The 25,159-nt window shown below is 42.9% G+C and overlaps 1 protein-coding gene across 1 annotated transcript in view; it reads right to left on the reverse strand.

Annotated features, from left to right (window-relative positions):
• THO2 overlaps nt 1–25,159 on the reverse strand; it is a 189,945-nt gene that overhangs the window by 17,267 nt on the left and 147,519 nt on the right. Inside the window, exons 18-24 of the mRNA XM_087377253.1 lie at nt 25,028–25,087; nt 24,640–24,767; nt 15,082–15,178; nt 14,818–14,946; nt 1,641–1,744; nt 1,310–1,490; nt 478–659 (exon numbers count right to left, since the gene is read on the reverse strand). Of these exons, the coding sequence (XP_087233379.1) occupies nt 478–659; nt 1,310–1,490; nt 1,641–1,744; nt 14,818–14,946; nt 15,082–15,178; nt 24,640–24,767; nt 25,028–25,087 (881 nt within the window). The remainder of the gene's footprint in view (nt 1–477; nt 660–1,309; nt 1,491–1,640; nt 1,745–14,817; nt 14,947–15,081; nt 15,179–24,639; nt 24,768–25,027; nt 25,088–25,159) is intronic.

Raw genomic sequence — 25,159 nt, forward strand, 5'->3', positions numbered from 1 at the left:
CTGTTTAGATCCAAGGGCAGAAAACAGGGACCAATCCCTAAAGGAAAGGCATTGGCTATATAATCAATACTTGCTTTTCATACCAACAACTTCAACTATTTCAAAGAATCCAACAACCTAAAACTAGCTTCCTTTATTTCATTGCTAATGAATTATAACTTTCCAGACCATTCACTAGCATGTCCAAACATCCAAGATAAATAATAATTATTTCACATATCTACTAGTGAAATGAGAATCAGATTAGGCATCCTTATCAACACAAAACCAATCTGCAATTCCTAGAGCCTGTAACAAATGCAGACTACCACTCTGCTTCTACAGTTATGTATATGGACCAATTAGCAGAACAATTCATCGTTGTCTAAAATAACCAACACAATGAATTATATCCCCTGCCCCCCCCCACTAAAAAAAAAAGAAGATAAGAAAGAAAAATTAAAAAGGAAAAAAACATTTAAGATACTGCACACTCACATGAAAGGCTTCCGTGCAGAGCCCAAGTCCAGAAGCAAGTCGCTAGTAATATTCATTGAGTTGCTCTCATTACTGGCATCTGTTTGAAGTAATATCTTTGCAGTTTCCATTGGCCATGCCATACTAGAGCTCTTAGATGGTTTGAAGAGGCGCATTACTGGTCGGTAGACAAGAAAACATACCTGTACCATTGCCCACAAAAACAAAGCAGGTAAACTTCCTCCTTTGAAATGAATGCAAAGCCCAAAATGAGAGCACTAAGACATGTTTGATCATGATTTTTAAATAACTCTTCAAAGCAAAATGTAATAGTAAGAAAGCCACAAAAAACCTGGTGCTTACTTAGATGATTACTCGCTTACATGGAAAAAAGCAAAGCTTTGCAGATAGAGTACTAAGAACCACCCAGATATTAGACTCTAAAATCAGAAAAAGCTGTGCATTCAACGCCATGAAATATACTAAAGCCCAAATTTAAAGAAAGCACAAAGAAGACGGCAAAAATAAAAACGAACACAAACAGCAGCAATCTGCCAATTCTCTCACCCCAAAATGCACATTAAATTTCTCCCATTTTTCAGCAAGGTTAATTTTGAAGTTTCATAATGTTCCTGTACTTCCTCCAGACAAATTCACTGACTTTCTCCCATTTTCTCACTAAGTTTATAGAATCCATAATCTTATTGTATTTACTTTCCAATACTTTATAAAATTCAAACGCGAAGCTGTCGGCAAGACTCTAGAAATTTATAGAAGATGATATCCAGTCTGTGAAAGGATCTTTAAATGTTCTACGTTTCTCTTTGTAAAGAAACACAGGCAAGAAAAGAACCTCTGGCTCAATATGATATTTGTGCAATAACTCATCCAGTGACGGTATCAACTGTGCATACGATGTAGATGGTGTAATTGCACTCGACAGAAATTCCACATACTGCAGCAGGGTACCATGGCATCTATCAAACTGCTCACTGACCATTTTAATATAAGGAGCATCTGCATCAATTACCACCCTGACAACAAACAGCTCAAATAAGAATCATCCACTAAGCGGTGCCACCTGCTGTTAACCGTGTTTAAACATTTTTAATACAAATTTGGCAATAAAACGCCCCTCCCCCCACAGCCAGCTAATTGGAAAACAAACAAACAAACAAACATACTTTGATCTATGCTGTGCAATAAGCAACAGCAGGGGAACAGCCAGCTTAGGTTCATCCTTAGGCAGTAGGGCATCCCTAAGCCTGTTTGTAGATTTCAGTAGAGCCTGCAGAACAATAAAACCAATAGGACTATAAATTTCCCAAAAAACAACGTAAATGAAAGTTGATAATTCCATTCACACCCTCTAAAAAGGTACTTCTAACAGTAAGCAAGAAATCTACATTATGAACAGATGCTAGTGATATTGTCTCAGCCAACGCATTGTCTCGAACTTTGCAGGGACACTTATAGAGCATATGTGTACACCGTCATTGTGAATGCAAAGGCCTTCAGTTGAAGGGTGATGCATATACCTAGATGAAGGGTGATGCATGTATAGATGGGTTAAAAACTTTTTGTGGTGTTTCGCACAGTTAACACTTATAAGGTTGCTGGTTCCTTCGGTCCTAGCTTCTATAAGGTCGAGTTTATTGCAAATGGACAGTCCAGAAATTATTCATCATTAACTATCTGCACAACAGCTTTAAACATGAGAAGTACCTTCACTAGAAAAGGCTTCATCCAAAACATTTGAAATCATATTTCAGGAGCTTTCGTTAGCAAGTGGAAGTAGATATATACCTAGATGAATCCATGGACTTACACAAACTCATTCAAAACAAAAAACAAAAAGCTAACAGTATAGTCTTAACCTCATGTCAGTATGTCCCCCCTGACATTGAAAAATTTTAAATTCCTATTATTAGCTGCGGAGAAAAGAGGGGTGAAAAGGAAGAGGGCAAGGCCGTGATTAAACTAAGGGATAAAGGGAGAAGGGAGGAGTTTCAATTGAAGGTAGGGGGCATTAAAGAGGAAGCTACGTGAGATTGGGGAGGGGGGAGAGAGACCACTTGTGAAGGGGGCATTAAATAGAAAGGGACATGCAAAAGGGGGAGGGGGAGGAGGGACCATTTATAATATTATAGTTATCTTTAGAGCAGCTATACTATTCTATAGCTTAGTGGTAGAGCTCACATGTGTGAAACACAAGATTATGGGTTCAAATCCCTTCTTGACTTTCACAAATAATGTGCACCCCTCTTTAGAAATAGGCTTAAAAGATTAAACTATGCATATAATAAAACAATCCATCAACAAACATAGGTTATTAGCTTCCATGGGCCAAAACATATACAAAACAAATAGGAATAAAATAAAGTTGAGCGAGTATGTCAGTCATCCAAAAGGCTTGAAGGCTTTTCTAAGGGGAAGAAATATGGAGGTAATGTGTCAACTTCACTCGGTTTTGTCTAAGTGACAAAACCACACTAACCCACTAACTGTGCTTAGGGGGAAAAACCTCTAGTGAGGGAAAAGTGCCCCTGACTCACTTAAGGATTACATTGGTCACTGCCTAGAATATGTCAATAATTCTAGCATATGGCTGACCAAACAATGTATGTACAGCCGCGAAGGCAAACCATGGCGCAAGGAACAAGGGTGTATGAGCAAGGCCGAGGCGCAATAGCAACCCGCACAGCAGCTGCCGTACGAACAGCAGGACACACGACAGCAGCCCGCGAATCAGCGGTTAGTACCAAGGAAGTTTTGCATGCAATTTCAATTTTCCATGCAATTGTCATTTTTGGAACTGAATCTCTGAATCGCAGAGCAGAAATCGAACTTCTAGCCACAAACCTTGAAATTTGGTGTGAGTGTACCCTCAAAACCCTTAAACCATGAAGAAAAGAGAAACACTCCATCCTCCCTAATGGGAAGTCAGATTTGAACAAGGTTTAAAGGGGGTGATCTACCCACCAAGTACCCCCTATAATGGTGTATAGACCTTCGATTCACTCAAAACGAGCAGCCCAAAGTGAGTGTACCACCAAAAAGAGAGGGAGAAGGGCTATTTCAGATTGTTTTTCAACACAAAGGATAAGTACCACCAACTCTATAACATTTGACTTTTGCTGTGGAATAAACCTCTATTCAAAAATTACAGCAAGTCATTTCCTCTCTTTTATTACTAAAAGGATATAATGAACTTGTCCCTTTTCCTCCACTACTAGAAGGAGAGAGGGATAGAACACCATCACCTCCTCCTAAAGAGGAGACAAATGAAACAAAACTTTGCACATTCACCTGCCTTTGCTCCTCATATCACAGATTTCTCCATCCCACAGAAACCATCAGGAGCTGACCATACCTACTTGTTATTTAGCTTGTAGATCCCACTCCCGACACAGCACACTATCACCTATAAGGAGAGCAAATTTGACCATAAGTTATCCCCCACTAATATTGATGATAGAACCTCCTAGAGGATAGAGATGCCCTTATCACCCGTCCCTTCATGATGCCATGCTCTGCAATCTTTTTCCAAAACCACCAAATAAACCCGTCTGCCACCCAATGGAACGGAACTTACAATAGTGGTATGATGATGAGTTGTAGGCCTTGCGTTGTCAACTTAGATTCGAGACCAAGCATCATCTTTCGACTGAGAATATCGTTGTATTGTTCATCAGAAGAAGAGAGACTTCAACCACTAGATTGAGGAGCAATTACTAAACATTTGGTTAAGCAATACCTCCAAGGACTTTTGATGAAAGTTTCTCAAGCGACGGTCCCCATCCCTCCTTACTAACCCATCCCTCATCAGGCAATGCCAAACCTCACATAGCTGTCCTGCTTTACCTCTTGTTCCCTCTTCACCACCGGTGATATCAAATACACAATCATCAAGCTACCTAATGGCCAAGTCAAAGGTCATGATTGGCTATGCATTGAGTACATTGGACTTGGTACATTAGTCTTTATCTCTCCCAGTCATATTGATTCCCTATGGGCCCTGGTATGTGCCTTGTAGGCATAGTTATAGGCACTTTAGTGTTTTAGTGCCTTTTATGCCACATAGGACATTTAGTCCTATGTGACACCTAGGACACTTAGTCCTAGGGTCTATTTCATGTACTTTGTACTTTCATTTCCCACTATTCTACTTGATGTGATAGCCTTCAGCTCCTAGCTTCGACTCTTGTGCTTGCTCCTACGCTCACCGCACCTACAATGGTATCAGAGCTCCTAGGACCTGCTCCCCTGCACCCGGACCTGCATTGCTCCCAGCCTTCAATAGCTCGAGTTGCGCCACATCCTGTATAGTCCGTACAGGTCACATGCCTTGCCGTATAGCCTCACGTTTTCTGCCAGCTGCCCGTTTGCTTGCAATCCTGTGCCATCCGTACAGTGGTACGTACCTGCGCCGTACCTGCGCCGTACAACCGTACCTCAAGCGTACCTACACCGCACATGTTTCGTACAAGCGTATCTGCATTGTACCTACCCCGTACAAGTGTACCTACGTTGTACATGTCTCGTACAAGCGTACATGTGCCGTACTTGCTCTGTACAAGTGTACATGCACCGTACCTGTTCCATACAGATGTACATGTGACATACCCACTCCGTACCTGGTTCGTACAACCTTCCGTACATGTGTACATGTACTTTTGTATAGCTTGTACCTGCTCCGCGCGTTCCGTACAAGCTCCACACGTGCGAATTGCTCTACAGCCATTCCTGCTGTTTTGGCATTGGCTGTGAACCAGGTTCTTGCTTGCTACAACCCATTTTGGGTCTCATTGTAGTCATCTACAGACATTTGCAGTTTTGGGGCTTTTGCAGGACATTGGCAAATTTGGGGTTTTCAGTTCTTGTCACTTTCTTTGGTTGCAATTTCTTGCAAGACATTGGAGCTTTGGAATTTGGATTGCAATTTCTTGTTCAGATTGCAAAACATTGGGTCATATTTGCAAAATCTCAACAAAATTTGGGGCTTTTATGTATTTGCCCTCTTTTTGGCCTTTTTGCCCTCATTACATTTGGGGCTTTTGCCAGATTTGCTGATTTCTCCAGTGGTCATTGCGGATCTGATAAAGAGAAGCCAATTTGTCCCAAGCATCCTTTGCTGTCCTGCATGCCCGGATGTGTGGAAAAATCATTCTCTTGCATGATAAAGCAATACAGGAATGTGCATTTGCATCTCTTGCATCCCATATCTAGTTTGTTCCTGACTTGGAGGAGCAGCAACAAGGATGCTAGAGGATAAAGCATCAGGAGGGATACCCTCTGCAGAAGGACCAGCAGTAGGAGCATCCACCGTAGCATTGGCTGGCCTCAGATCAACCCCAAAAACAATATTCCAAAAATGCCTTGCAACAAGAATATGTTTCATGAGATAAGACCACAGCATGAATGAAGGTGACTCTATGGATACATACTTGACAAAGGTCAAGGACCTCATGGAACAACTTGCCAATATTGATGAGGTGGTGCCAAATTCTCAGCTTGTCAGTACCACATTGAATGGGCTGCCAGATACATATCAAGGGAGTGCTACAACCCTTCGATTAGTGGCCATGGGTAATCCAGACCACTACTCTTTTGATCAGCTAGTCACTTTGCTTTTGCAGGAAGAGCAAAGTCGTGCTAATAGGCAAGCTACTATTCCTGATCATGCATTTGCCTCATAGCAGACAGGAAAAGGCAAGGCTTCCAAGCCTATGGGCAAGCCTAAATATGCGCCTAACAGTGGCAATTTCTCCAATGCATCTAAAAATACAGGAGATAAGTCAAAGAAAAGATGCAACTATTGTTGCAAGCCAGGACATCAAATTTCAGAATGCAGGAAGCGCATTGCTTCAGAGGAAAAGAAAGCAGGATTGACAGTCAATGCCTCACATGCAATTGAATCCCACGAGCCAGCAGATGCCTCACATGCACATGTTCTCTAGGATGATTGGGCATGGGCTGTCCATTGCTCCTTTGATCCCTCTAAAGTTGATGCATTCTTTACTGTTAATGATGCTCAGTCTTGGTATTTTGATAGTGGTGCTTCCAAGCACGTCACATCTTGCAGACAATTGTTTCATTCCTTAGCTAATGCACCTCGAGGGGGGACTGTCACGTGTGCTAATAATGCTTCCTATGCTGTAAAAGGAATCGGAGATGTGCAGCTCGCATCCATTTCAAGCCATCCTGTCACTTTAACAAATGTTCTTTTTGTGCCCGGAATTGAAGTCAACTTGATTTCAATTTCAGCAATTGCCACTTCAGTTTTCAGAGTGATTTTTGATGGATACAGATGCCTAGTATATGATCTTCGTGATGACAATGCCATAGTTCTCACTGGCACTTTGCAAAAGGGGCTTTATCACCTTGATCATCACTCAGCTGCACTTTCTATTGAAGCATTTGCTATTTCAGATTCACAGCTTGCTGAAACTCATCTTTGGCATGAGAGAATGGGTCATCTCAATTATAGAGCTCTTGCCAAGTTACATTCACAGGGCATGACAAATGACGTACCTCAAACTCACACAGTTTCCAAACATGTGTGTGAGGGTTGTCTTTTGGGTAAGATGCATCGGTTTCCTTTTCAAAAGAATTGTCCAAAACTCTCACAAAGGAAATTGCAGCTAGTGCACAGTGATGTCTGTGGCCCAAGGAGGACAAATGCCATTGGGGGATACAAATATTTCATGACTCTCATTGATGACTTCACAAGATATTGCTGGGTATATGCTTTAAAATCCAAATCAGAAGTGTTCTCATGCCTTCAGAGGTGGCTGAATATGGTTGAGAATGAATCAGGATGCAAGCTTGTCACCCTCAACACAGATAGGGGGGAGAGAATATGTCAAAGGAGTTTGATGCATTTTTGTCTTCACGGGGCATTGTTCACTTATGCACTACTGCTTACACTCCTCAGCATAATCCTGTTCCTGAAAGGAAGAACATGTCCACTATGGAGATGGCCAGATGCATGCTTAAGGCCAAGTCCTTGCCCAATAAATTTTGGCTTGATGCAGTGATGTGTGCCAACTATGTGCTGAATACATCACCTACAAGGGCATTGAGGACTGTTACACCTTATGAAGCATGGAAAGGCAGGATGCCTTCACTTTTACACATGAGAGTTTTTGGGTCTCTTGCATAAATTCATGTACCATCTCAGCTGAGACATAAGCTTGATGACAAGGCAATCAAATGCATATTTATTGGTTACAGCCAGGAGAGCCGAGGGTATCGGTTATACCAACCAAATATTGGGAAGATTATTGTCAGTAGAGATGTAATCTTTGCTGAACATTCGGCTTCTCCTCTTGTGGACTGCAAAGCTAAGCCAGAAGTTGACATGTTTGATGCCTTTGACTCTTGGTTACCTCTACTTCCCTCAGAGCGGGACTTTGACCAGCAACATGAGCCTCCTGCAAGCCCTCCAACAAGCAATGATCAGCCAGCACCCCATGCTGATTTGCAGGTTCCTCTTCCAGCACAAAATGATCCCACTATCCATGATGCAGTGATTGAAGAAAGAGCTGTCAATAGACAGCAAAGGCAAGTTCCCAGATGGGTTCTTGACACATTGAGGGACAGCAAACAAGATCAACCTCTTGCTGCCCGGACAAGATCAGGGAATAGACAGATGCATGGTCCCTTTCTTGAGTTTGCACTCCTTGCTACAGCTTGCAATATGAAGAGCCTTTAGGTTGTTGGCTCTGAAAACAAGGTATGCCGGCTGAGAAAAGCCCTTTATGGTTTGAAGCAGGCACCCAGGGCATGCTATTCCAAAATTCATGCACACTTACTGTCCCTTGGTTTTCAGAATAGCCCCACAGAGCCCACTCTTTATGTCCGAGGGAGTGGATCTATTTTTTAGTGCTGATTTTATATGTGGATGACATGCTGATCACGGAACAGATACTCAACATATTGCATCTGTCAAAGCTAATTTACATTAAGCTTTTGAAATGTCAGACATGGGACAGCTGCACTATTATTTGGGCATTCTGTTTGCTCATGTTGAGGGGGGTATCATGATGTCACAGTCCAAGTATATTGGACAGCTCCTTTATCATTTTCAATTTAAGGATTGCAAGCCAATCTCTACTCCAGTGGACCCTGGCTTCAAATTTTCAGCTCATGATGGGAGCCCACCATGTGATATCACTCTTTACCAGCAGGCTGTTGGATGTCTCATTTACTTATACCACAGACATGACTTACAGTATGCAGTATCCCAACTCAGCACGGTCACGCACATGCCCAGTTCACAGCATTGGTAGGCAGTGAAGAGAGTCTTGAGATATCTCAGAGGCACTCAGGATTTAGCCCTCTTCTATGGTGATCAGGGTCCACCTACCATGCATGCTTACACGGATAGTGACTGGGCAGGTTGTTCCGACACTAGAGGGTCACATACCGGCAACTGTTTTTGCTTGGCAAGAAGCAACCCATAGTTGCCACATCAAGCTATGACAGACCAGCCTTCATCGCTACAGTAGAGTGTGTCTGGCTTCGACAGTTACTTACAGATCTTGGTATTCGCCATACATCCTCCACTATGGTCTACACTGACAGCCAGAGTGCTTTGGCCATTGCGCGTAATCCAGTGTTTCATGCGTGTACCAAGTATATTGAAGTTCACTATCATTATGTTCAAGAGCGGTTGTCAGCAGGAGACATAGAGTTGTCCTACCTTCCCACAGAGGACAACATAGCAAATATGTTCACAAAGGCACTTCCTCGTCCCAAGTTCAAAGTCTTTCGACAAGCTTTACACTTGGTTCCCTTTGTTACATGATCTGACATACCTTGTACATTCATAGGTGGCTATATCCTTTTGGATGAACATGTGCCACCATGACCAGAAGATACCGAGTATTCTGAGACGTTTCCAGAATACTTCAGCCCATACCATGGAGGGGGGTTTGTAGGCCATCTTCTCCCAGTCATATTGATGCCCTATGGGCCCTGGTATGTGCCTTGTAGGCATAGTTATAGGCACTTTAGTATTTTAGTGCCTTTTATGCAACATAGGACATTTAGTCCTATGTGATACTTAGGACACTTAGTCCTAGGGTCTATTTCATGTACTTTGTACTTTCATTTCCCACTATTCTAGTTGACGTGACAGCCTTCAACTCCTAGCTTCGACTCTTGTGCTTGCTCCCACGCTCACCGCACCTACATAAGGTAGGGGATCACATGAGTCTAGAAAACTATACGACTATTATGATCGGGCACGTCAAGACTATGAGACGATGAACCAGAATTTCACTTTGAGAAGGATCATTAAGGAGGCCAAGGCATGCAAGCAGTTGCTTTGTGGATTTCCCTAAGACTTTTGGCATAGTGCTACGGGCTTGACTAAACAGGCTACTATAGTGTATAGTCAGGAAAGCAATTGGCCAATCAGGAAACTCTACAAGTGGGTATCTGGCAAAGTCAAGAGGACTTTCCATTTCTTGCTACTGAAATATCAAGCTCCCCAAGAGTTCAGACTTCAGTTTTGTCCTCTTTGTGTTTTATGAATCTATCCTTACTTCAATTCCCTCATTCTTGCGTTTGAGGAATTTGTCCTTAGTAGAAATTCATACTATGCTTTAGCTTACTGTTAGTTCCTAGTAATAATACACAGCTTCCTATCCTTGACTTTGTTCCTTGTAGCTTAAAACCTCAAAAGGTAGACCTTATGAATGATGTTAATCAAGCAATCGTTTAGTTACTCTTGGAGTTTCTAGTTTCCCTACACTTGTTCCGCGAAGGAATCTACCTAAAGTAATAGTTGGTGAAAGATAATAACCCCATCCCTACGAAGGATCTAAGGAACAACTATCACGCGGACATGATTTTTATTGTGCAAATAAACCCGTACAGATTGAAAAACCCCTAAGGTGTACCCACAAATTCCTAGGTGCACCCATTAGGCCCAAATGCTATGGGCAAGGCAAGGTTTAGAGGGGTCATAAAGTTGTGCCCAAGGGGACCCAAAGTGTGTCATTGGTAAGAAGGTTAGGGGCTTTAATGAGCCACATGGCAGTCCAAAGTGTGCATGTGATGGCAAGTGTGACCTTTCTCTCTCTCACTTGGTTTTTCTATCTCTACCCTTAGACCTTGGGGCACCTTGGAGATCTAGGTAAAGGAAAAACGTACGGAAGTCTACGTCATGCATCCCTAGGCGGTTGGCTCGCAAAGTAAGGCTGCACACATCCCGGTTATCTCCTTGAATGCTTTTCGTGCGGAGTGTACGGCTTTTCGTGCGGGGTGTACGAAACTTCTCGCACGTTTCCCGAGACATTTGCTACTGTTGTGCTGTTCTTGGCTCAAGTCCTAAGATGCATTAATTACCCGTACTGATTGTACAAGTGAATTGCACGCCACATGAGGTGACTTCACTGCTCATGTGCGGACCTTTTGGTGGTTGTACGGACATATTTTCTCGATTGCACGGATTGTGGCGGGGCTGATCGTACAGGGCTCACACCCCGAGGCAAATTGTTGGCTGATCGTTGATCCCAATGCCCTTTTTTAGTTGCAAATGCAAAGTGCAGTGGGAGCCTTGTCACAAGTGCAACAGACTTTCATGGAGATTCTGCAAACTCCTACTAATATTGCTCCTTTTGGAAGCAAAAAGACAGCTCTGAAGAAGCATAAGAAGACTCACAGGCATGTATCTTTCAATGGAAATCCACCAGAGATGCCCACGGTGACCCCTGTAGCGGATACTGCCAATAATTTTCATTCAGTCAATCAAGGACAGCAAGTCCTCCCTCAGCCCATGATGCATCCAAGATATTTTGGTGGAGGATCAGTTTTTCAAGCAATGGTGGGACAGCCCACAGAAGGGCTCAGTATGCTTGGTACATACTTGGGCAGTTTTCAGCCAGAAATGCAAAATTTCCAGCAACAAATGATGGGGGTATGCTGGCTGCAAATGCCAACGTAATGAATGCATACATACGGATGCAGCCCGGAATGCAAACAGAAATGCTAGGAATGATGAGTGGTTCCATGAATATGCCACAAATGTGGAGTTGGCTGTAATGCACAGAGTTTGGGCCAGATGATGCCACCACCTTATTTGCAGCCGCCGGTGTATGATAACATTGCACCCAAGGGCAAATTGAAAGACTACAAAGAGGGTGGGGCTGCTGTAAAATTTAAGACATTCAATGGGACTCAGGACAGACTGAAAGCATTAGATTTTGTGCAACAATTTGATGCTGCCTATGCCGGTGGGAACTTCATGGAGTCGTCAAAGGTCAGGAAGGCAGCCACATTCCTCAAGGGCAATGCACACAATGGTGGACCAATTTGCTCTTGCAGGGTAAAGCCCCTGATACTTGGGTTGAGTTCAAGCAAGTTTTCTCATCTGTTTGGCTCACCACCACTTTTGAAGTGGATATAATCACAGCATGGCATAAGCTGGATGCCGTAGACTGTTAGAACCTCAAAGAGTACAATTAAAAAATTTGTGAAGCCTTGCTGCCCGTGAGCTCTTACAGGCGTGTGGAGCTTTCCGAACAGATCGAGAAATATTGTTGTGGGCTGCCAAAGGAAATACGGGACTACTGCACTAAAACCAAGTCTCAAATATGTCCCAAATGATAGAAAATGTAACGATAGCTTATGCCCTATTACAGGGGATGTAACCGTCCTTCCAAAAAAAAAGGGCAGTGATCTTCTCCTACTCGGTCATAAACTTCATAAAAAGCCATAATGCAACCTATTGTCACTTCAACCACTTAGCAAAACTTAGAAATAAACTTAACAACAACAAAGGGGAGGCTAGAATGCCTCTGCCCAGTGAAAACAGTACACAATGCACCCACTAGCCCCAAATGCCTTGGCGCCCCTTACGATATTTATTTAATGCTTCTGAATGGAAATGATTTACACCAGGGCTTCACCCCTGCACTACAAATCCTCTATCTGTCTTCAAGGCATCTAATCCAAGTGCATCACTAGAATCCATCTGGCAAGGCAATCTCAGGCATCCACTTCTGACCTGACCCAACTGAGAGGCATCCAGGCATCCAGGCATCCATACCACTGTCAAGCTGAACTCAAAGCAGCCTCAAGGCTATCACATGCATCCACACTGTCCTTAAGCCTTCCACAAGAACACCCTTGCCTCTGAGTGCTTGCTAGAACCTCTAGTAGACCTTGCCTATGAGTGCTTGCTAGAACCTCTAGTAGACCTGAAAGGACTGCAAACAACACACATGCACTGCAAAGCCCTCCAAAGCAAGAAAGACCAGTGAAAAACAGAACCTGGAACTAATTCCCGCTGTGTGTGCCAAAGGGGCGAGCTCCTTCCTCAAGCCTATCCTCCGTCCAGGCTCTCCACAAGGTGCAGGAGGTTTCCAGCTACCGGGAGAAGAGAAAAATGAAGATAGAGAATGGAAGGGGAGCAAGAAAAGGCTGGAGAGGACCACAGGTATGCAGATCTATCCCTGAGCCTCAACACCGGGATCTGTGGCTTGGAATCTCGCTACCACCAGCCCATACAGCAGCCCCGGGGACTGCACCATGTTCCGTACAGTCTGTACGGCTGTATAGACTGCAACAAATGCCCACTTCTTGCATTGGGATGTATGCTAGCCTTCGTACTCTACGTCGGGATGCGTGCCAAGCTCCGTACTCCACATCAAGATGCATGCTTCCAGTAAGACTACCTCGAAAAACGTGCAAGAGAGAAGGGAGCAGCAGCACAACAGCAGCAAGAGCTAGAAAATGTAACGAAAACTGCAAAAGGAGCTTCTACTAGACCTGCGGCGGGCTCTCGGGACCGTGTCAAATGCCTTGCGAAAATCCACAAAGCAACAATAAACCCTCTGCTTCCGTGACCTGGCTTCAATAAACTCACATGAAAGGCATTGTGTATGGTCCAAGTGTTAGGTAGCTTCATCTTGTAAGCTACATCATTAATGCGTTCAAAAACCTGGAAAGTACCATAGTACCTCACACTTTATCCTTGCCTTTCATTTTCCTGAGTCATGCTTTTTGGAAACGCAGCAGCACCCAATCGCCCTCTTTCAAGAGGGATGCTTATCTACTAGTGACACACACATGTTGTGCGGATGTATCTATGAATATTTTTGGCACTAAGTAGCACATTAAAATTTGATAAACCTCAAAGTTTCCTGGGAAATCAGGGCCTTGTCCAATGTTTGACTGTTAAAATGAATAACCTTAAAACTTATCAAAGTTCTTAGTATTTTGGGTAAATTTTAGATTGGCTAAACCGATGGAAAAGTTATTATACAATTAAAATGAAGGAGTGTGAATAAGGAGGGAAAGCAATTATTAGTTCTGTGCATTTTCAAGCGTCAACAAAAGCTTATGTTTGAAATTAATTAATGCTAATGCCAGGTGCATCGGTTATCACACACATCCTAAAATGTGATGATTTCCCTATAATATTTTATTAAACAAGGCTTCCCCAAATATACAGGGTGGCTTTATTAAGGATTCAGATCTCTAATCTCGATCAAAAAGTCGTGTATACATCGTACTTTATTGAATTTCAGAAAGCTTGCACTCCTTGCATGACTAATTAAAGTATGTAGTTACATGACGATCTCCTGTTATAACTTGATGCGCTGATAAAATCAATGGTCCCAAATGGAATCTATCACCATATCTTCATGAGACCTAATCAAGTAAAGTCAACTGGAAGATAGCAAGCAAAGATTGACTCATCATGACAGCAAACCTCCTTTGAATCATCTTTGACGGGCATTCTGAGTGTGTTCATCTGACAGATTATTGTTCGGGAAAATTTGTACAACGTGATTCTTAATGTTGCAAAGCTCGTCCTATAACTCATTTCCATCACTACAGATCTATTTGCCAAAACCTCTTGCTTTTTGTCATTCCCTTTCATCAGGTCTTACTTGTACAATGAACTGCTCACTTGAGAGCCCTTCACACTTGTTAAACTATTGGACTATCATTCTCAAACAAAAGTGTTAGCATATGCATGGAAGAGTTAAAGAACACTAGTGCATATTTAAGAGAAACATAAGAATGGATGCTGTCCATCAAGTCACATTCTTTGCTTCAGTACTTAAAACAAAATCTCTACTCTCAAAATTCTTAAAACATAAGAATGGATGCTGTGCATCAAGTCACATTCTTTGCTTCAGTACTTAAAAACAAAATCTCTGCTCTCAATCCACCCATATCTGAAACTCATTAGCATTGCACCTAACACTCCATGAGCTGTAGCCCAAAAGTACCATTTACATTTACATTATACACAATCCACATAGCCAGTCGCTCTCACTTTACTAACAAGAAAGCTCACTTTGACCCGGCAAAATTTTCACATCTTCAATCCCATACCTTATTATTTTTTGTTGCACCAAAGGAGGTAGCCTGGTATCGCAAAGTTTCACCGCCTGCCATGGCTTCAAGCTGCTCTTCTGTCATATTCTCTGTGTATTCAACATTGGCCATTTGCTGGATCAATTCCTGTCAACCATTACAACTATGTTGCAATCATCAATAGCACCAACTGAGTACATGAGTAATTATCATGGAAAACAAAAGGGCAAATCAACAATACATCATAAGCATACATTACTTCACAGCTAACAAAGCATATACCTGAAGAACAAGAAGCTCTATCCCTTCGCCTTTTTTTAATTGATTCACCAAATATTGAAACAGACCCCTGAGTTCCATCGATGGGTACTTCTTGCACCTATAAAAATTGACAAATCATCAACTTTGTTTTATAACACCAACTCTTTCCCTTAGCTTCCTTATGCATATGAACTACCTCATCTGTTACAGCAACTCTATGACGCCTTTCTAGCACAAAAATGCATTAGAAAAGAAACAAGAAACAAATCAAAACACACGAAAAAAGCACAAGCACTTATTCGTATACATTTTGACTATATTTACAAGTTTAATGTAACCGGCCTTCACTTTCCTAATGGGCAGTAGACCATAACTATCATGGCATATTCGTTATTCACAGCCACATTACATCATTTCTAGCCACATTACTTTAAACAATACCTTAGAAACAACTTGAGAAATAACTGGATGCAGACTAGAGTGCCCCTGCTCAATGAAACCAAGTACAAGACACCACACTAGCCCCAAACACTTGGCGCCCCTTCCGGTATTTATTTATTTCTTTAGGAATGAAATTTGTACATACAACAAGGGCTCACGCTTGTGCTCTGCCCCACTAGCGATTCCACTGTCCAAGCCAAACTTTGGCTACAACCGGCATTCCATCCTAGTGCACACACTAGTTCCAACTTGCTCAACAGGTCTGGCAATCCCACAACCCACTGACCAGCCTCTCAGGGTGACCAAGCATCGACACAAGGGCTGGAATCAGAGAGAGAAAGAGAGCAGGATGATCACGGGCAAGAGAGAGGAGCTGAGCAGGCTGTACAGCAGGAAAAAGGGGGCGTACAGCAGCATTGAAGGTATCTCGGATGCGTGCCAGCAAAAAAGAACAGACCGTACAGTCCAACTTGGAGAAAACTAGGAAGATCTGCCCGTACTGCTCCCGTACAATCACCTTAAAGGCTCCGTACAGTCCGTATGGAACCTATGGAGCAAGCTTGGCAGCCTTGGGAAACGAACCAGCCACCAATTAAGGTCCAAAATGCAGTGAAAAAACAGCCGTACCCTTCACCTCGGCATGTGTGAAATGAACAAGAAGATCACCTCAAAAGAAATCCATACCTTAGCCTTAGAAGGAGAGGAAGGGGGTAGGTATGCATGAGGGGCTGCAATGTGGCCCCCTCATTAATGCTCTAACCCACCAAAACCAATGAAACATTGGTTTGCCCCTCACATTAAAATCCTAACCCTTCTAACCGATGAAACATTGGTTTCTCTTGGGCCTAACCTTTAGAGCCCTCTAAACCTTGCCTTGCCCCTAGCACGAAGGCCTAGTGTGTGCACCTAGGGACTTCTGGGAAGTGTCCCTTCCCTTGGGCTAGTCTCCTAAGACAAAGTTATTCATGGTTCATAACTTCACGTCCCTGTGACATTTAAACAAACTAAGTACTAATTCGATCAAATCAACAAATTCAAAAAACTACTATGTTAGTTGTCTGTGAAACACCCCAACCACCGGAAGTCACTTCTGACATTTGTTGGGTGTAACCCTCTAAGAAAGAATCATATACATAGGTAGGAACCCCTAGCACATCACCTCCTAGCCCTAGGCTGAATACTTCGAGCCACCCCAAGCCAGAGTTTTAGACCACCATGAGAGCTTGCGAGCATCAGGCTCACATGATGTGTCCCATACCACATGACCCTTCCCCTAGCTACAACTCCTTGGTCAAAGGTCACATCCGCATGGGACATCCAGCTCCAAGGTGCTCCGGAATAATCCAAACGAAGTCCTAGGCTTGTAGTTATAAGCCTAGCTTGCCTCTCTTTAGCAGTAAGCCCTAACTGTAGGCTTCATATGTAAAGTAGATTTACTTTCCACGAAGGCGTCTGCTTTTTTTTAAGCCATGCTTTTCTAGAGTAGCTTACTTTAGCTTAATCCAAACCATAGCTTAATTCGAGATCCAATCCTAGACCTTAGGCTAAATCGACTCTTATCCTAGACAGTCCAGTCTTGGCAGGTCCTAGTTAGCCCAGTTATGGACATAACATTCTCCCCCTTTAAAATAGATTCATGCTAGGATAGAAAGCGTAGGAAAACTAATCAATGATTCTCAAACTAAACTTCTTATCCAGAATCAGATTCCAATAATAGTGGAATCCATACATTTAGCATACAAGTTATATTGAGAATATTAGTCTACACATCTGAATAAACTCAAAAGCTGATTGTGGCTTGCTTAGGGAACTTTTATCTGAGAGTTGAGTAGGCAATATTCAATATCTGTTGAATATCCTGACTTTAATTCATCTTGATTTTGTCAAATAATATCAGTGTTGTAATCTCTCAATGTCATGCCATAGTTCACCAAACTATATTTCGCTTTCAGATCTGGATTCAATGTAGTCTCTGCAAGGTAGTCTGTGTCCAAAACCCTTAGAGTCTATCTGATTACCCATACGTGCAAGAGAAGTATCAGACTAATATGCCCTTGGCAAACTTACAACACTCTTATTAACTTTCGTAGCAGAAAAATATATTAAGCAATAGTGACAATTTCACTAAATCTTATGCCCATTTAGTAAGAACTTGTCACACTCCCAAAAACCATCGGGTAGATCTTTTCTTAATACTTCTTGTCTGAAGGGAAACCATGATACTATAAAAAATCAGAAGTTCTCAAATTGGCTTTAGTAAGCTGATCAGCTAGCCAAAACGACTCTATTCTTTTACCAAATATTATCCATCTGGAGATAAGTAACTGTATACTAACCATGGAAATTAAAGTCCCATTGGTATTGGTTTCAAATTTCTACCACTTGGAAATTTTGATGCATCCATCAATAGTATCTATAGTGTCCCATACCACTACAGGCCATCCATTCTAATGACCTATACGGATCATCATAACCATAGACATTGATAGGATCCAAATCAAAAAACCAATTCCATCTTGGACTCGTCAAATGGGAATCTATTGCTAAATTATAAAATCTTCTCTCCTCCCTTTAGAATAATAATAGGGCTAGCCTGACATGTACACAACCAAAATAAGTTGCCCTTGAGAAAAGGTTTCGTCTAATCAACAAGTGAAAGAGGCAATACAGGGTACTTCTCAGCATCAGACTCAATCAATACCAGCTATAGAAATACAGAAGAAAATCCTGAAATCAACTCGTTTTATGAACTGGATTATGAAGAATGAGGTGGGTGGAAACTCAGTCAAGTATATAACTTGACTCCATGTCTATCCTGACATGAGATTCCATCAATCAATATTTCGGACATGAGTATCTTGTCCACAAGGTTTAGTCTTACAAGAGTAACATTAGCAACATTTTCATACTACAAAAGCGATCCTTATCCTGGATCCAATTTTCACAATCTTTCCTTGGTTACAAATTATACGTGAGCAAACCCAAGCATGACACATTGATACACACCCACTAACCATGGAGCAAAGGTTCCAAAAGTTCATTTATGATGGATATTCAACATTCCTCTATTTGGTACTTAGTCCAAAGCACCAAAGGACCTCGATTCAGCTAGGGCTTGAGTAAATCCACGCTCTAGCCAGCTACTCTAATTGAGTTTGTCACCGAAGTGACACCAGCATGCCACATTAGCGACCACCACCACATTAGCACACTTCAGCCCATTAAAGGTTAGCTAATGCATGCTTACTCGTGCTCTTGACTAATCCTAGTCTTATGGAGTGCCCTCATCATGCAAATAAACAACTTTTCTCTTGTTGACTGAAGTCAACGCTCTTTGAATGAAGTCAACATTTTTTTCTCTTTTATTTCCTAGGATGTCAAAATGCCATCTCATGACATTCCCTCTGCTCCTTCTAGCTAGCTTGCCTTTCAGAGCACAAGGCATGCATACACCCCCCTTTCTCGCATCTAAAGCACTTGCTGTCCTTGCAGAGAATCTCAATTTACTCTGGCCTTTCCTGCTCTTTAAAACCTGTTGGTCTCTCAGAGCATTGGACAGCCATGCACCCCTCTTTTCTGTGCACGTGATTCTGGTTCCAGAACTGATCACCCTCCTAGGCATTTCCATGCTATTACTAGGAATGGTGAACTTGAAATTATCTTTTTGGTCATCATCAATCCACATGGGTCCTTTCAACCTGCCGCCACTCGTGACCATATACCAATAGGGTCCAAAACCAGCCTTTTTTTGGCCTTGGGATGCCAAAGCTTCCACTCAGCTATCCTTCCACTCAGCCTCCTCTCCTTCTACTCCCTTCTCCACTCAGCCCCCTCCCCTTCTACTCCCTTCTCCACCCCTTTCCACTCAGCCACTCAGCCCCCTCTCCTTCCTCCCCTTCTACTCCTTTACATGTGATTTGATGATGTGTCATATGATGTGGCGTTCCCGTTCCCACGTTCCCCCTTCCCGAAACGTTCCCGTTCCAACCCCCCGGTTCCCTGGTAACTATGATCCGTACATCTCGCCCTCCAAATATGCCAAGCTGCAATGCTAGCCAGAATCTCCCAAGATGTGTCTACTGAGGCATAAGCAGCTCTAAAGGAGTGAAAGGAACATCCTAGAGAGAACGTGACTCCACAGAGTGTTGTCGTATAATGAAGGATGAGTCTGAGTCATGTCCCTCGAAAAACACCTGAGGGCCAGTAAGAGATAACCATGCCACTGATCCCCAAGTCATGAAGAAGGCCATTCTATGAAATATGCAAAGAATCCTGGCGACACCCTTCCAAACCGTCCTCGCATGTATGCACTCCCAAAGGCAATGCTGAACTGACTCTACTGATGCGTGTGGCATCGAGAACAAGTAGGGTCAGTCCTAAACCTGGATCTCCACAAGTTCACTGCAATCCCTCCATGAATAGAAAGCCAAAAGAAGAGAGTGATCTTTCTATTTCTAAGGGATTTCCAGAGCCTCCTCCAAGAGTTTTTATGCATCTCTGCAGAAATATGAAAACTATCCCAATGTGGAGCTCTGGAGGGCCTCCAACCTCCATTACTAAGCTGAAATCTCTTGGCATTTCTAACTGTGTAATGAGAGAAGGCGATGCTCTTCTCTCGGTGCCCTTCATCAATCCATTTCCACTCCCTTGGGTCCCACTGTAAGAACCCAATGGGAGAACCACCATATAACCAGTCTCCAAGACCCAAGTCTCAAGAGAACAGGGTCAGGATCAAGATACCAATGTGAGTCCGTGCCCCACTCCATGTAACCTACAATCCTAACAGACTCGAAGGGTCTGCCTCCCGACTGAACATCCAAGACAAGGGTCTCCTAATGTGCATCCCGCAAGGCAATGACCTGTAAGAGAACATCCGTCCTCATAAAAGCTCCCAACCAAGTGGACTCTATGATCGGCAAGTCATCTGTATCTATCCACTCTATGGTATGGCTGCCTTTATCTATTGCATCCTGACTGAGAGTCTCTGATCCTCTTGAAGCTATCTAAAAGCCTTCCATGCACCTACAACGGAAGCAGGTCCCCTCTGCACCAACAAGAGCAAACAAACCAGGCAGTAGCCAATAATACCTAGTTCACAACCACTACTGTGGATGCAAGGTCAAGTCTGGCAGAACTCCAAAAAACGAGTTTTCTCCTGATGCTCTCCAACACGGGAGCAAACCGATGTGCTGGAGAGATGCCCACCCCAACCTAGCATCCTAGGTACCTGATGGAAACACCCCTCGAAATCCAAGTGAATCCTATGTCAATCCCCCAATCTGGAGTGTCCTCATCACAAATCCAAAAGCCATTGGATTTGTTCCAATTAATATGCCCCTGCAGTAGTGCAAAACAAATCCAAGGCTGTCCTGAAAGAGGTGAGTGTCTGCGGAGTGGCATCCAAAAAACCAACCGTATCATCTGTCAGCTCACTATCCAAAAGCTCCTCCCCCTACCTCAATGGAAGACTCAGCCCTATAATATCATCTTGAGCTTTGAGCTCTAAGGTAACAGCTCATAGCTTGAGCCACAAACAAAAAGAGAAAGGGGGTTAAAGGACATCCCTGACAGACCGATCTGGTAATCTGAAACCTGTCTCCCCTGACTCCACCAATGAAAACCTGGCTATGGGCTATTATGTAAAGGGCTAACACCCCTCTGATCCATGCATGTGTGAATCCAAAGCGAGCAAGGGTACCCTCTAGAAAGCCCTAGTCTACTCTGTCATAAGAAATTGTGTGTCTCGGGATTGCCCAAAGTGGAATGAGGAGAAGGCTGATGCAGGCAAAGGTGATCAGAAGGGAAAGAAATAGAAGACCATGGCTGGTTTGATGCCTGATGTGATCAGTCAACAGCCCCAGGGTGAGGAAACTAAGTTATGCAGAGCTTGGGGTAAGGTTCGGGATCAAACAGCCCTTATTTCCTTTGATCTAGTGCAAAGGCCAACTTCATTTCTCCAGAGATGGCAGCCGAGGAGATGGAACTGACATGTGGAGCCGGTATGGGTAACCCGGAGTTCACCACTCCTATCATACCTATCATAGGGAAGTTGCGCTTGCATATTCAGTCTTTCGTGGACAGCGAAGACTTTTACATTGTAGCCCCTTGCAGGTTGTTGGGTATGGATGCATCGTTGGAATGTGGTGATAGACGCCAATAAGAGAAAATTTACACTTTCACATAAGGGGAAGACCCATGTAATTGATGCAAAATTAAAAGGGGAGTCTGTCCCAGTTGTAAAGGCTTCTGCCATTAATTCTGTAATGAAAAGCCATATTTCTGCGTACATGGTTTTCGCTAGGGAGATACCCCCCTGTCAATGAAGAGCATATTGTTTCCCGTTTGAAAAAGCAAAGGATAGATTTTCTAACTGAATTTTCAGATTGCCTAGTGAGATTGCACCAGAAAGGCCACGAGCATTATGTGCTTAAGGATGGGTTTATGATGATGCATGGCAGGCTGTATGTAACTAAGCAGCTAAGGCAAAAGGTTATGAGTGAATGTCATGATCCACCATATGCAGGACATCGTGATATTGATGTCACAGTCAAGGCAGTAGATCTTTTCCTTTATAGGCATACGCTGCATCGCAATGTTAAAGAGTATGTTCGCACATGCATAACCTGCCAGAAAGTGAAGTATGATTGCAGGAAGACCCCTGGATTGTTACGTCCTAATAATGGAATATGGACGATCATTGATCGCTTCAGCAAGCAGGCGCACTTCATTCCTGTACGAAAGAAGATTGGGCAGATCATATGGCGAAGTTATTTATGCAGATCATATGGCGAAGTATCATGGTATGCCAACGTCCATTGTGAGTGATAGAGACCTGCGAATGACCCACTTGTTTTGGCCGGAACTTTTTGAGAATATGGGCACTACTCTCCTATTTTCTTATGCTTTTCATCCACAGACCAATGGGCAATCGGAGGAGGCTAATTCCAGAGTTCTAGATTTGCTGAAATGCTATGTTTCGGAGCACCAGTCACAGTGGGAGAAGTTTTACCATTGATGGAGTATGCATACAATAACATGGTACATTCTTCCACCGGTAAAGCTCCGTTTGAGATAGTGGAAGGCCGACGTAAGATTCCACCCATCTTGCAGAAGAAAGATAAAATTTTTGAAGTTGATAAGTATGTCAAGAGCTTGGACATAGCTTATCAGAGGGTGAAACAAGCATTGCAGAAGTCACAGGAGAAGCTAAAAAAGGCAACATGACCATCAAGGAAGGTGATTATGTCTTGCTATGTTTTCAGAAAGCAAGGCTGAAAAGTACACGGGGTCATACTAGGCTATCCTTCATGAGGACATGGGACTGCTCATTATTTTTTCATTTGACCCCTTTTGGGATGTCGTGGCATTTTAGACCACCTCCATGGCTTTTTTGCCACATTGTTGAGGCTAGGGATAGAGTACTTTCTCTCCCACTTGTTGTATGATTTGTTTTGAATGGAATATATCACTCTTTTATTTTAATACTAGGCTATTTACTAAGCTGAGTATGAGGTATTATGAGCCTTTCAAGGTAACTAAGCAGAGTAATGATGAAGCATTTCGCTTTTAGTTGCCTGACCATTGTAGGATTCACAATGCTTTTCATGTGAGTCTCCTTAAGCCTTTTCAATGTGATGTGCCTACAGATCTGCCTTCGGAGATGCAGCACGAGGTGTAAGACATGGATGACATCCTTGTACCCGAGCAGATTCTAGCACATAGGTATGAATGTTTGTACGATTGTATGTACACAGACGCCAAGATGAACGGAGACTGTATGGACAGGTTCCCAGTAGTGGCGCGAGTTGTACCTACCGGCAAGTTTCGATTGTTTTGGGCATCGTTCTACTGGCTGAAAGGTCACTTTGCTGAGGTGAAATGACTGGAAGATGAAGGTCCATTCAGAATGGTGGCACCACTGAGCTTCCCTCTTCAACGAACTGCCTTCGGTCCACCAAAAGTCTTGAGTTGCAGCTAAATAAAATGTTTATTAACTCCTCATTTTGGCAAATGAAACCCTGCTTCTTCCAATGTTGCTAGCTGAAGCAATTGAACATACGAGCTGATTGGGAGGGCGACTTGGATAGCAGGATGCAGTAGCACTTCCACATATAGCTGAGATTTGGAGCAAGATTGTAGGCAACTAGAATGGGGATCAGTTGGGGGCGATGGAAGGCTGAAGCAGCTTGGGAGCAGGAAATGGGGGCTCAAAGACCCTGCTCTGATACCACTGTAGAGTGAAGAAGTGGATTGCAATGGAGTGCGGAAGCTCAAAGAGTACTTGCAAGAATGGATAATGATGAAAGTACAAGTGTGGCCTATATTGGCTTAACTTAGGACTAAATGTCCGAAGTGTACTAACCCTAGATGGGACTACTACTAACTCTACTAACTGTCCTAACTCTACTAACCCTAGATGGGACTACTACTAACTCTACTAACTGTCCTAACTAGACTACAAGGCTCATACTAGGGACAATGAGGAAACATCACTCATAATTCCATTAAATATCTCATTAATTTATTTCTTAGATTTCAGAGCAATTGCTAGCGTGCGTGCGCTCATGCCTGTGTGTTAATATATTCCCTACCTACATAACTGCATGCGTATGTCTAGAGACACAGCACCTATTCAATCGTTTCATTACTGGATACCTTGTGGCAAACAGGAAAGGAATTGAATGAAAATGCATGTCCTCACACATGAATCGTCTGTGCCTATGCATGCATAGGCATGTGAGTCTCTGAGGCATGTGTCTGCTTTGGGCCCTAGGCGGGCAAGAACAATTCAATATTAACAGAATATTTAGTGGAGAACAGCTGTCAATCAGCTTGTATTGAGAACAACACTCGCATATGTTAACCTAATTATGACTTCCTCTTTTTAAAAAAAATGCAACCAGTGTTTCCTCAATGCTGCTTTTCTCCTCGAGGAAACACACACAGAAAACACTTCAGCCTGACAGATTTTCGAATGTATTCTCCATTTGTCTTAAAGAGAGAGAGTGAAAAACAGAAAGTAGGGGAAACAAGGAAATTGGGGAGGAGGGAGTGTTTTTCACAAGGGGGGGGGGGGAAGAGAGAACAGAAGAAAATGGACCTAGAAGTACTCAATAAACAATTACATCAGAGACATACAGATGGCCCCAAAATGATGCAAGGGATTGAAGCCAGTCAGACAAGTTCAAGCCATCCTCCTTCAATTTTTCTCTTCCTCCTTGTGCCAACCGTTCAATGACAACATATTCTAGAATGTCGTATTCCAGCTGTCCCCATAAACACAATCACTTGTCAGGCAGGATTTTACGGTTTCAAAAGAACAGAACATCATATTCAACCCGTCACCATAAAAACAATCAGTTTTCAACAGTATCTAATGGGATCCAAAGAGAACCCGTATACAATTGAAAAAATATATATAATCATAATCTATGACTATACCTCATTTGCTACATCAATCCACACATCACCCAAAGCATTTGAAAGTGCAAAAATGATCTTTGACAATGTACAGGACTTTGCTTACTTGTGTGAGATACTTGAATGCATCTACTACAGGCGTGATCATGTCTTTATAGGCCTCTATCTGGAAGATCATAATAAAATTCCATAAGAGAGGAACACGCATTACGATTGCTTTTTGCTGCTTATACTGACA

Source organism: Dipteris shenzhenensis, chromosome 7 (assembly GCF_047967505.1).
Source record: "Dipteris shenzhenensis isolate YYH24624 ecotype China chromosome 7, Dip_SZ_1.0, whole genome shotgun sequence".
Lineage (NCBI taxonomy): Eukaryota > Viridiplantae > Streptophyta > Polypodiopsida > Gleicheniales > Dipteridaceae > Dipteris > Dipteris shenzhenensis.